Source organism: Lepeophtheirus salmonis, chromosome 6 (assembly GCF_016086655.4).
Source record: "Lepeophtheirus salmonis chromosome 6, UVic_Lsal_1.4, whole genome shotgun sequence".
In the NCBI taxonomy this organism is placed as follows: domain Eukaryota; kingdom Metazoa; phylum Arthropoda; class Copepoda; order Siphonostomatoida; family Caligidae; genus Lepeophtheirus; species Lepeophtheirus salmonis.
In genome coordinates, this window is record NC_052136.2 from 11,762,031 (window position 1) to 11,776,246 (window position 14,216).

General features: G+C 29.6%; 1 protein-coding gene across 2 annotated transcripts in view; it reads right to left on the reverse strand.

Moving 5' to 3' along the window:
- LOC121120739 (uncharacterized) overlaps nucleotides 1-14,216 on the reverse strand; it is a 71,703-nt gene that overhangs the window by 32,609 nt on the left and 24,878 nt on the right. For both annotated transcript variants that reach the window (XR_005865186.2, XM_040715594.2), the window contains exon 7: nucleotides 3,297-3,368. Coding sequence is in view for 1 of the 2 variants with exons in the window: in XM_040715594.2 (XP_040571528.1) it covers nucleotides 3,297-3,368 (72 nt within the window). In the remaining variant the exon portion in view is untranslated. The remainder of the gene's footprint in view (nucleotides 1-3,296; nucleotides 3,369-14,216) is intronic.

Below are 14,216 nucleotides of genomic sequence, written 5' to 3' on the forward strand. Positions count from 1 at the left end.
GATGTTCGATTGCAATGTGATTGATCTACTTATTGCATAAAAACAAATCTTCAAAATGAAGTGATTATTCGGATATTTGCATTTAGCCTCTTTGGAATCAGTAGGGACAGTTTAATGAGGTCCAATTTATATAATTGGAAATGAATATTTAAATATGTATATCAGCATGCTAAAAATATAGTTCAAAAATAAAAATATTAGGGAATACTCATCCCCTTGGGAGGGAAATATAAGAGAACAAACGTTGAATATGTTTGAAAACTTTTAGTATTTTACTAAATATATACAAAGCACACAATTGTTGAACTTTTGCTAAAAAAAAATTGCATTATTTATACTCTAAGTTAATCCCCATAGGTTCCAAATTTCTTATCTTTTCCTTACGGTGAAAGAACAATCAATATATTTTCGGACAAGTATTTTCTTTAAGTTATTAGTAGAGATGGTAAAATTTGTAGAAATCCATGTGAGCAAAAGTTTTTAAAATAAAAAAAAGTTGGGAATCTGAAAAATATTAGCAATATTATTCATTATTTCTACCTATTTTAAAAATGGGAACATTTTAGCTAATGAGGAGTATTATAGTTTTTGAATTATTATACGAATGTGTTTAATGATTATTTCCATTAGCAGATATGCCGTCCCTCATGTACAGAGTTGCCACTTGGAAAAAGTAGTCCGGCTCCTGATTACTCCTTCAAAAAGTAAATTAGTTACTTTAATGACTACTTGATTTTCAAAGTAACTATTTTAAATTATAAGTTACTTTATTATTTACTCCTGCCCGATAAAAATGGCTTTCGGTTTTTACAAAACTCACTTTAAACAAATGCATTTTAAACATTCACAACAACCATCAGGTCAGGAATCTCCTGCACTAGCAGCTTTCTGCTTTGCAGTGGGTGGGACTTGCTCTATAAGTTTAACAGTGCTCTGCTGCGACACCAAATGTTACTTCAAATTTGACGTTGTGTTTCTAAAGGTCGATAACTCTTTTTCACCAACAATGATTGTACAACTAACCTTAATATTGCCATCGTCAGGTAATACAAATTTAAAATAATGGCTCCATTTCGAGCTGGAAAACATAGGTCCCTCTCTCTCTTCCCTCTATCGTTGTATTTGGGTCTGGTATAGCACACTTGAGTTGACCTAAGGCGAACGATTTTGTCGCACGTCAACCTCGTAACATAAAAAAAGAAAATGTGTGGTATATTGTAGCCAATGCCCCTCCAAGCTTCCTGATTGTGCACTGTTTGAACATTGTCCGCGCAAAAGAAAATCTATGAAGTGCATAAAATAAAATTTGATTTTGTTATGTGTATTGTAGAAATGCACTCCAAACAATTACAACATTGTAGAGGGCCGCAGCTATGCAGTCATCATCAACACTATGACAAATAATTTTGATTGCCATAGAGTGGTGTGGTGGACGTATGTAAAAAAAAACAAAAACAAAAACAGGTGCGTTAAGCTGCCCTCTGATGATTAATGATCTAAGTGTCATTGGACTATCTAAACGGGAGAGGATAATTTCTAAGAACAATGACAAAAAGAGTAACGTACCATGGACAGGTAAGTAACTTTAATCTGATTACGCTTTTGGAAATAGTAGCTCTTTAGAATAACTCGCTACTCCAAAAAAGTAGTCGGATTAGAGTAACACCTTAATAAATTAAAATAGGTCTTCTATTCCAAGCCAAAAAAAGAGCAATTTTTCATTCATTCTCTTTCATATATTTATTGTTCAATAATAAATAGGTCGCCATAGACATCTCCACTTTTGATTTACATTTCAAGGAATTTGACAACTTTCACATCTCTAATTATTTAGAGTACTTTTATCTTTTCTTCTAACTGTGATACTTGAATAACAAAGTTGTTGTATACATAATTATGTGCTCTTCTTATTCGGATAAAATCATAAAATGCTTCAGTTTCCCTTCAAGGAACTCGTTATGTGAGGTACCTCACATTATGTTTATATTCGCAACACATGTAAAAATTCAATACATATCAAATTGGTTATTGGACACGAATACTCCTAACTTTATATTTTATCGTATGTATCCAAAACAATCAATCTTACACGATATTTTGAGTAACTTTCAACAAATTATTCTCTAACATATAAAATCTGGAAATTATATTTTGCCATATCTATAAACACAGGCCACCAAATGAAAACTTAAGCCTTTCTGAAGAGGGTTTAAAGCAAAATATTTGAGAATTAAATAAAATTTACATCCTGTCAAAAATTAAAATAAAAAAGATATTAGACGACGGTGATTTCAAGAAATAGGTGGAGTTGGGAACCAATAGTATGAATAGAGATGAGAATAATGGCCTTTTCTCAGTGCATATAAATTAATTATGCAAAATTATGTTGGTAATATGCATAAGTCCTTCGTTTAAAAGTTATTAGTTATTAGGGCTCCAAGTATGTAAACAAATAAAGACGAGGAAAAAACGCCATAATCATGTAACATTACATTTGTTTTTATGACGTCATATTGTTCCCTTTTTATGTTTTACATACTAGTAGCGCATATTTTTTGCTACTATATTATATACAGCTGAAAAGGTATACGAAAGTCTGTTCCATCGCCTTTACCTGTTCAGTTTGGTATGTTGACAAAACAGACATAAATTAAATGGGAATTTTTTTTTTCCTTCCGGATTTTAACATAATGTCTAATAGTAGACCAAAGAAAACAAATGTATTAAACATCTCAAAATTATTCTTTGTCTCCCTGACTAAGTCTAGCACTCCAGTAAAAATCCTTCCGACCTCCATATTTTATTTTCTATTTTTTTATTCCACTTAGCATAACAGAGAGTAATTTAGAACACTCCTGGATCCGTTTTTATGTCGATACACGGATATGACAGGAACAGCAAATAAAAAAAAAGAAATGCAGGCTACCAATTGATATTATTTTTATCATTGTACATGGACCGGGAAAAAGCTTTTATTTATGTCTTTGAATCAATAGTCATTGACAAATAAAAAAAAAAACAGTTCCTGACAAACGTTCAATTAGATTTTTAATATTGCTTTGATATCTTATAAAAAGTATTTTAAATGTATTTATTACGTATTAACAAAATGTGCATCTGATATGAATCAATGCACTTTTGTTACTGATGTATTGATAAATTTTTAAGCGATGCAATTATTTACATACATACATTTGATTACAAAGAAGAAAACCCCAATTTAGTAGATTGATGATATTAATATATTATCTATTTGATCAAAATTACAAAATCTTTGTAGAAAACTAAATACATACCTCTCCTATGGAATAAGGTTGTCCTTTAACAAACTCCTGGTATTGTGCAATGACACCAAGTACGGCATAGATCTGCAAAAGGATAAAAAGGTATAAATGTTTGCACATAGATTTTATGATGTATTAGGGTAAATTTTTCATGAGGGATTGAATATTGTATTTTATTCACATGAGAACCAATAGATAAATGTTACAGACGTGTATGTGTATCTATAAACACCTTAAGTATTTTATGGAAAAAAAGAGAAGGTTACATTTGACATATAATAAAACGTAGCTAATATGAATAGATTAGTAGATTTTTATTTTTCAGGCTGTTATTATAGTACTTTAATTCTTGAGGAGATAACAACGATGCATAACGTATTTGAATGACCATGAAAAACAGAGAATGATACTTAGAATTTCTTGGGAAATATTTAGCGGGGGCGTTTGCAGGATTATATATAAACATTTTTTTTTTTTAGTTTTTCGATTTTCTTTGAAGAAAATCGAAAATTATTATTTAATTTTTTAATAAATCCATGACTATACGCCAAATATTTAAAAAAAGAATTTTTTGGGAAAAAAAGGTTCAAAATTTAACTTTAATATTTAATTGTTAGGGAAAAAATTTCAAAATCTACAGCTGTTTACAAAAAATCAAATTTTTTGGAAAAAAAAATTCAAAAATTCAATTTTTGAGAAACAAATTCAGAAACTAAATAATTTAAAAATAAATTATAAATTTTTTAGAAAAAAATTTCAAATAAGTTCACAAAAAAAAAATTATGGAAAAATTTCAAAAATTTAATTTTTGGGGAAAAAAATTCTGAGCTATTTTCAAAAAATTTCCGAAATAAAATTTCAAGTATGAAATTCTTTGAAAAAAAAAAATGTAAACTTATTTTTGCGTAATTTTTTTTTCATCCTGAGTAAAAAACTATAGTAAAAAGTGAAAAAAGGTATTCATCCCCTGTTATTTGATGTCTTGTTTGGACTTGGGATCAGCAACAGATTAAATCCTCTTTACATATGTTCTAGATACGGATTGGTATTTCTCTTCTCTTATATCTTCTTGTAGCTTTTAAAGTTATGGAAAAATATTTTGGGTATATTGTATCAATTTGCCTGTGCGTCATACTTTCCTTTCTATCGGGAAATTGGAGACAACTATAGCAGAAAGTTGAAATTCAATTACCACATCTTTTTAATACTATCGAAATAACTTTGCAAAGTAAGGTGAAGCGACGTGTTTTAAAGCGAAGAGTATATTATTGCAGGGAGAGGGATTCTGACTTTTTTGAGATATTTGATAATTAACACTGTGGAGGATCATGAATGAAAGGTCTCATTATGTCGAATATGTTCTGATTTTGAGGGAGGGTCGGAGTCCGCTCCTTGGACAGAGGGATGAAGCTGAAGGAGATCATATAATTACGTAAGACACTGCAACATTATCCGAATTCATCAATGTTCAAGAGTAAAAAGGCCGGAAGCGACTGAAAGAAATAGATTTGCACACTACAACTCCCCAACAAAGTATTCCTGAAAATAATACTACTGTAATGATTCGTGGTAGATACAAGGAAAAGCTCTAGTGTCTTACATAATGATCACCCAGGGCCCTCATTCCTCTGTTTCTTCCCCTGATAGTCCATTAAAGACGAAATATGGTCATTTTAAGCCATTTTTGACTTGAATTTCACAAAAAAACTTCAAATTGCGATATTTCTTTCACAACCTCTCCATAAAATGGAGCCCTTTCATCCACATTCATGATCTTCCAAAGTGCTAATTGTCCAATTATCTCGCAAAAGTCAAGCCCCTATTCTCTTACTCCAATAATCAGGGGGGTGTTCGCAGGATTATATATAGGGTAAAGTTTTAGAATTAAAATTTTTTGAGACCAGGACATAAACCTTTCTATTTCTTAAATTAGTAGGGATTATGTCAACAAATCCATTTATATACAAACGTAATCCATGAACCTAATCATTCAATCTAACAACTCTCAGCCTACTCGGACGACGTTTTCAACGCTTTGTAAACGTAACTTATACGAAATTGTTTGTTGAATCTGATAAACTGATTTTTAAAGCTGTACGACTAAGGGTTCCCAAGAAAAATTGGTTTAAAAAAATTCTTAATTGTAAAACCACACCCTATATATAAAATTATTTCATTGAAATTTTTTGAAAACATTACATTTTTGAAAAATTAAATTTTAAATTTTTGATAAAATTATATTCTAAATTTTTTGAAAACATTATATTTGTTTGAAAAAATTTCAAAAATCTATAGCCCTTCTCAAAAAATTTAGTTTTATATAAAAAAATTATAAAATCCACAGCGTTTCACAAAAAAATTCAAATATGAAATTTTCTAATTAAGAGCCAAAAATTATTTTATTTGGCCGGGGAGGGGGGATGGGTAATAAAGCCGATCCAGCCCACTCCCTACAGATGCCCTTGATAATATAATCTGTTCCTTACAACAATTTTGATTATATTATTTTATGTTTTGTTTATATATCTACATATATGCATGATATGAATAAAGATTAAAAAAAAATGATCAACCGATATGTAATTTGCGAAAATATTTACGGAAAATGTATAAAGAAATTGCTTGTCAATGTGTATATTTCACAAAACCTCATTAAGAAAGTAGTAAACATTTAATATAATCGTTAGAAACAGATCCTATAATATGGGAGAAAAAGTAAACAAAAACAATGAGATATTCGATAATGAAGATTATCTAGGAGAACACATTATAGGCCGTTCTCAAAAAGCGTGTCAAAAAGAAAACAATCTTTTTCTTTAAAAAAAATTTTGTTTCAAAAGAACTTTGGAAAGAAACATAATCTGAAGGTTGTAGTTTAGTTAAATCAATTATCCTAATGATTTACTTAGTTTGACGCCTACCTATATAATTCCAAGTGAATATAGAATATATTTGCAGAAACTTATCCGTTGGAGAACTTTTTGAAGAAAAAATATGTTATTGGGAAGAGAGTATGTGGTTGATCAAACATAATTGGATCTCAGTAATATCTATATAGTTGTAAGAATGAAATATTGCAGGAGTATGCACTATGTATATAGCATCGAACGTGTATACAGGGTGCATTGTATATAGTGCTCCCAGAAGTAAATCATATACATATGTTTGATATAAGACATAACAATGCAGTCGGATTAATGAAATATTGCAGGCATGTGCATAAGGGTGTCCCAAAACATATACCATACATTTTTTCCCCTCAAAAATTTTAAATTTGAAAAAATACCGCCTATTTTTTTATATTTGATATCAGCTACTTAAATACGATAACAGGTACTGAAAAAGGCTTAAAGTCAAGTCGATGACTTGATTGTAGGGTGAACAGGGAAAGTTTCATTGAAATAAAGATTATACCAAAAGTACTTATCATAAATGCATTTTATCTCGATTGACTATTATTATCTAGATAAATGTCTGTTGTGTAGAACTTTGGTTTGTCTAATTTGAAGTATCTCCAAGTAATACAGTATGACGTGTTTCAACTTTCGCCGGTCCACACTACTCTACATGAAGTGATAATGTTGAGTGTATCTTTCCAAATTGATAAATAATACCTTTTTTATTCATCATAATAGTATTGCATTAAGTCTTATTATATTTTGAGGACATTGAGGTTTTACGTATTATATTTGAAAATTCAAATTAGAGAAAGGATGTGACTTTGTTTGATTTTAACTTCAAATGAAATTACAGACTAGAAGCTTCAAGATAATATACAATCTGTATGAATTTTTTCTGATTTATAGCTAAATAAGTTCAAGCTAATTTAGTATGAAATTACAACTCCAAAAATGATTAAGAAATATTTGATTACTCCAAAGCTAATAGCTGGATTAGATGGGTATCAATTAAATATGAGATATATAAATCTTAATTCTTGAAGCAACTATTGATTAATTGGGGGGTTGTGTTAATGAATTTCCTATTAGCTATTCAATGTTTGCAGAGTGATCAATGAAAATATCAGGTGAACACCATAAAAATTAATTTTAAAGACAAAGTACCAGACGTTGTAGGTTTACATTGGGATTGAAAATTACTGCCTGCTTTGAATAACTGGAAGATGAAGGAAGAAAGTTTGCCGATTATCTTTACATATGGAAAGCAATCCTAGACAGAAAAATCAAAGAAAATGTGCAAGTTCTCTGTTGTGATATCACAGCTTATACACTGATCGTCTTAATAGTACCGTTATGCTGCTGGAGTTAACATTTGAAAGATAAATACTTTTATTTGCTTGTCATCATCATTTCTAAGAATTGATTTTAAAAAGTATCTTTGAAGTGAAAATCAAATATGTAACAACAAATCCAAATATTTCTTTCTTTAAAAAAATAAAAGATTATTCGTAAAATATACATTTCTTCACAATAGTCTCTTTAGAGTCATAAGTACAAAGTAATCTATCAGTTTCGGAAATTGACAATTTATTAATATATTATTGCAGTGAGTTACAAAAAGAAATTGCAAGAGCTTATAGAACCCGGTATTATATTTTTAGTTGGAGACAATTAAAAAAAAATATAGCTGATTGGATGGCCAGAGCAACATAATATCTAAAAATATCCTTATTAAGCTTCCAGTTTAAAATAAATAAAGACAATAAAATAGCGTTATTATATGTATTTATTGTAACAATATAAGTTAAGCCATGGCTTCAATGTATTTTAACAGTCAAAGTACCATTTAGGGATTTATGCTTGTTAAAATCTTCAAAAGCTTACGAAAAAATAGACAAAACTTAATCAAAAAATGCCTAAAAGAAACTTAATCATCATTTATGGTATTTGACTGATGAAGCTGCTGCCATCCTTTCATTCTTCGATGATGATGTTGATCAAAAAGCTAAAAAAAATGGTCGTAAATTGGACTAATGAAAGTACCTCGGGACATGGCATAAGATATGTTGCATCGAATGGAGCATTTGATAGTTTTCTATTTGGTACGTGAATGTTTTTAAATCTAGTTATGACTTTATTTATTGCTTTATGAACAACTCGTCTATTTGATTTTCGATAAAAAATATGTTACTTCATAATGGTCAAAAGTATGACACTGTTTTCCTGTTTCCTGTTGATGATTATTTTCTTCGGTTAGCTTTGTCTTTATTGGATAGTAATTCTGCTCAGGTTGAAGCCCCAAAAAAAATTGTTAATGCTTATAGCCGTTAATGATAGAGCTGAGATATACTTGAAAAGTTTACGAAATACTTCCGTGGTTTAATTACAACGGATAAGCTACAAAAGCAGTTTCTACTACGTTATGATCATAAATACAAGATCCTGAATGTAAAATAAAACACTTAAAAGAAAATATACCAAATGAAATTAATTTATTGCGTTATTAAGTAAAAATAATCCTGATATATGAAATAGAGTCCTATAATTTATCAATACTGAAAGATAAACTCAACATCATCTCTTTGTACAGAGTAGGGAGGACGGGGGAAAGTTGAAACACATTTTTATCTCTGCTACCCTCATGTCCTTCAGAAAAAATCCATACATTTTTTCTATTTTTAGCTATTTTTTAGTTACGATGCTTTCGTAGGCGGTAGGTGTTGAAAATAGAGATACATTATGCAAATATATTTTCAAGCTCAATGTAAAGAATTTCTAAAAATATTCATAAAATGTCTGTATCATGCTTATAACTGGAGATATCATGGTATAAAAGTTGAAAATAGGTGCTTTTTGTTTAGAGGGTCATAGCTCCAAGTCAAATAAATTCAACAAGTTTAAAAGTATCTCATTGGATAGCTGAAAATATGAACTTTAATTTAAAAAGAAGAACCTACCCCAAAACGCTCTATATCGTTGAGATAAGGCCATGACAATATTTCAAGGATAGCACTCATTTTTTAATTGATCTCATAAGAAAAGTCTATATATTGAGACTGGCCTAGCTGGAAGAGAGAAAAGGAAGGAAAGAGAGAGATAAAGAAAGGAGGTGCTAGCAGTTTGAAAAGGTAAAATAAGATCCCTCTTGCGAGTAGGATCCTGGTGGTATCAATGAAGAAGTGTGATGTAATGTATGGAATTCCTTGAGAACTCTACCTGGCCGCTATGTTTTTTTGAGAGTCTGCTTTAAAGACTCTGTCGAAAGTCCATAGATTGGAATTCCTCACTCACTCACTACGAGTCTGTAAGAAGTCATCTTGTGTCTATATAGCTTGAAATTAGGATGCATGAATAGTATAACTCTAACTAGTGAATTTTAAAGTGGATGTAAAATGATAAATCTATTTTCTGAATGTAATGTTGGATCTGTGTTGATGGATGGAGGTGTGCTGCTGGAATTTTAAAGTAACTTTTATTTAACTTGGGAGAAAGGAACCCTTGATATGTGATAACAAGATTTTCGGATAACGGTTCTTACTTATAAAGATAAGAAAGTTGGAGGATCCACTTCGATATGCACCAATTTCCAATTAACCTTGATGAAACTCCATCAAATTGCTTTAAAATAAAAAAAGACTTAACCTCTGCAATGTATATTAATTGATGCCAATGATAAAATTTGATATTTGAATTTATTATTATAAATGATAAAACTTGGTTAGTTAAGGTCCTCAATGGCTGACCTTAAGAGTACTGAAGTCAAGTGAAAACGCTATATTCAGTTACTGTGTTTAAGTTTTTATGGGGAAATTTGTTTAAGTCTGAAGAAATTCAGTTAGATGTATATAAATATTTGTATATTTACATAAATATAATCCTATATAATTATAATAATTTATGGGGGTGTCATTTATGTCTCACATAGCAATAGAAAAAGGAAGAACGTATATTAAATACGAATGAAAAAAGGGAATTAGGAAGAGAATGAGTGAGTTAATCATTATGTTTATGGTTGAAGAAGGAACACGCCAACTTAGCACTGGTAACGACAATAAATAAATCACAGGGTCAAACATTTAAAAAATTCCTTTATACTTATCAAAAACAGGATTTTCACATGGTCACTGATTATTTCTTGCATTTTCAAGACTGTCAAAAGAAAGTGCAGGTCTGATTATATTTACATCAAATGGACAAAAGCAACAAAAAATGTTGTATACAAAAAGGTTTTACAAGATAAATTTACCTAATATATAATTATAGTTTATAGTTAATCGTTTTAGTTTAAAACTTTAACATAAATGAGCTATTTTCATTGGCTATCTTAAAGATATCGTGTTCTTGCTAAAATATATATTATATAATTTACATGACTGTAATTTAAAAACTTTCGTTTGTTTTTTGTCTGGAAAGATTCTTCTTAAGCCCCCACAGGAATCCGTATGGAATGTCTATTCACCACAAATAAAACAAGAATTGTCGGGATTGTTGAAGCAGATTATTTGCTTGTTGAATATGTACTTTACATAAATCATAAAAACTTCTTCTTCATCAGCATATAAGTAAAGTTCATATGTACCATATTTTGACCCTGATATAAGGTTTTTTGGTACTTTTCTCAGTAAAACATGATTATAGAAGGATAAAAGTATGGAAAAATTAAAATAAGTTTGTACATATATTAGTCTTGAAGGAATGAGCCTCTGCACAAAAGGCACTTATTTTCAAATTGAAACAATAGTAACTCGAATTATGAGCATGATACAGCCATTTTAAAATAGTTTGTAGAATTTTTTAACATTTGGCTTTAAAATATATTCACATAGTGTATTTCTATCTTTATCACCAAGTGCTGATTAATAGCCAAAAATAGAAAAAAAAATGTATGGACTTTTTTTGAAGGCTATATTGGAAATTCGAGGATCAAATTCTATTAAACTGAGCATATACTTTTTTTGTACATTTGTACATAACATGCTGTTGGCAGCGTTATTGTCAAAATGAAATAATTACGAATTGATGAATTTTATTTGAAATACATATGGGAGCCAAATTAAGTTTCATAAATATAATGACAATTTTATGCCATAGTTCAGATTATTAGTTATCTTAAATCATCCCAGAACTTTGAATAATAAATCCATAATCGACTATGTTAAAGAGTCTTTGGCTTGTATGTATTTACGGAGCTAGGATCTTTCACCGTAAAAGCCGTTTTGCTTTAAAGACATTTTACCTCAAGGATATTTTTTCTCTAAATATAAATAAATGAAATTTATACGTTTTTATTATTTTTTTTTCGTAGAAATTCATGCTCCTTTTAATATGTGTATTACTTTGAAACGCATTGTATAATTGTTTTCAGTAGGAAAATTGAATTGTATTTTCAATACATACAAACTTTCAAAATCTTTATACGTATTGAGTTCAAATCAGAGACAAAATAGGAATTAAAGTCAGTATTATAAGAAAAAAAAATTAACAAAAACATCAACAAGTGTTAATCACTTATTTATTATTAACTAATTATCATTAAATATGATGAATTATTCGTATTCGAAAATATTTTTGGATTTACGAACAAGCATAATATGAGATAAGATCATAATTCCGTCATTATTCCAACAGGTATCAACCATTTAATTGGTTTGAAGGCTTTTAGGCAAGATATCCTTGATGTAAAATGCCTTAAGCGAAAATGTACGAACGTAAAATAGTTTTATAATAGTAATCATTACATATTTTGATTTAAAAATAAAATAGAAACATCAATTTCAATCAGAAATATTGTTGGATCAATCGCGCTCAATTTAACACCGTTCAAAATTCTTAAGTGGGAGTACGTCTTCATTTTACAATCTCCTGATTTTTGTTTTTTACATCAGTTTGTATTATATTTTCAGCTTCTACCTCTTATAAGATAAAATCAAAAATTTGCAAGATAAAGAATAATTTTAAAGATTGAAAGCATAGACGCTTGAAATTATGTCTCAATATAAGAAAGGATACGTTATTTTATGCTGTATCGACGACTCTCTGTCGTTTCAGTTGACAAGTTTACCTCTTCTGTATCTAGCCACTCTAAAAAGACTCAGAAGTTGGACCCTCGGAGACACGGCCAGCTCCTTCCTGTGTGGAGATGTCAATGGAAGATAAGTTTTTTCTTTTTTTGTAAACGACTTTTCCCAACTGGAACACGATTTCTTTTATTTTTATGTTGTACAATGAAATAAGATATCAAAATCTCACGCAAGTATAAGTTCAACAACTTGAAAAACCTTTCTAGCTAAATATCAGGATTAACTGGATGATGTTGTACAAACACACATAACTGTGTGTCCTCTATATTGTACGAACACACATAAATGTATGTCCCCTAAGATAGTGGCTACAAACTTTTTGTGTCGAAGACATATAAAATTTCTTGCCAAACCTATTTTAACTGGTTTGATCCATTGATTTATTATACGGTATTGCAAATAATGTATGGCTGTCAAAAATTGTACGGCACACTTGAACTTACAATATAATGAATTTAATTGCAATCATAAAGAGTTGTCAAATTCAGATAACTTATAAGAGTGAAACCCCGCTCATTTTTAATTGAACAGGAGCTCATTGCTTTAAAAAACAAGCGGGAGTGCAGTTTCAAAATTAGTGAGTGAGTGGAAGCAGGAGTGCGCTGATTTATTTGCATTTTAAGACGAAATATCCGTGATCCAAAATGGCTTAAAGGCGAAATGTTCTATGGCGAAATGGCTTAAGTTAAAATGTTCTGAGGCAACATTGCCTAAGGGAAAAGTACCGGGCCACATGAACTCTGGCAGCAGATATGCTGTCCTTCAATGTTACCATACTATTTGTGACATTCTCTAAGGCGGAGTTTTTAGCCAATATTCCCATCCCTAGTTATACATTCTTAAAGAGGAGCAAAATTTAAACTTGAAACACACGCAATTATCTATATTAGAGATTTTTTTTAAATGAAAAATCTGTAGAAAACTATAATGTGAATGTTCCCAATGAATTGGAAATTTTGCATAAATTTTGCCTTCATTAGCCCATAGCATTTTAATATTCCAATAAATATGAATATACATTATTTCAACAAATAAGAATAATTTATGAATACTGTTCCTCTCCTTTAGGACTATAAATACAAATCCATTAATCAACTATTATTGCAAAGCAATAAGGCTTTGCAAAAGTTTGGTCTTAGTGCTTCTTTGTAATTGATTTTCCATATTTTTATTAGTTATGTAAATTAAAAAAAAAAATGCTAGTAGATAATAACCATTGATCATAAATTAGAGCAATTACTTTACTCTAATTTATGAACATTAGGGAAAGGCTACCGCAAGGCCCTACTTTAACCAAAAGTAATAAACCCTTTTTGCTACTCTGTGTGGACCTACTGAAATGTCAGGGAAAATTCATTGGAATAAATCAATGGCCAATTAAATTTTGAAAAATGCGACAACAACTAAAATAATCAAATTTTTGTATTTTGATTGTATATAATATTTTTTTTTCCAAAAAAAAATATTTTAAATCAAAATACAATGATTTAGAAAGTTAAGTGGCATGTTTTAGAAAAGTTACCATTTAATAGCAAAAAATGGAAAAGTTTTTATATATTGTCAATATTTACTTAATTGGCTGTGCACAATGTATACAATAGAGTTTTTACGGGAAATTATCTTTGAGTGGGATCGCAGTGAAATTTAAGTTTCCCCATTTATATTTTCTGATGAACAAATATATTTTTCTCTAGTCTTACACATACTATTAATTCATCAATTCTCATTTTTTTAAATCACTAATAATGGTACGTGTATTTTTTTTAGAACCAGATGTTCCACCTATTTTAATAATATTACAAAATCAAACCCGCAAAAAAAAAAAAAAAAAAACAAGCTTTAATAATAAATCATGAAGGCACCTTTTTTTTGGTTTAAATAGAGATTTTATAATTGTAAAATATACAAGATAGGGATCAAAGTCAACTAGGCATTCATAAATAACTAGAAAG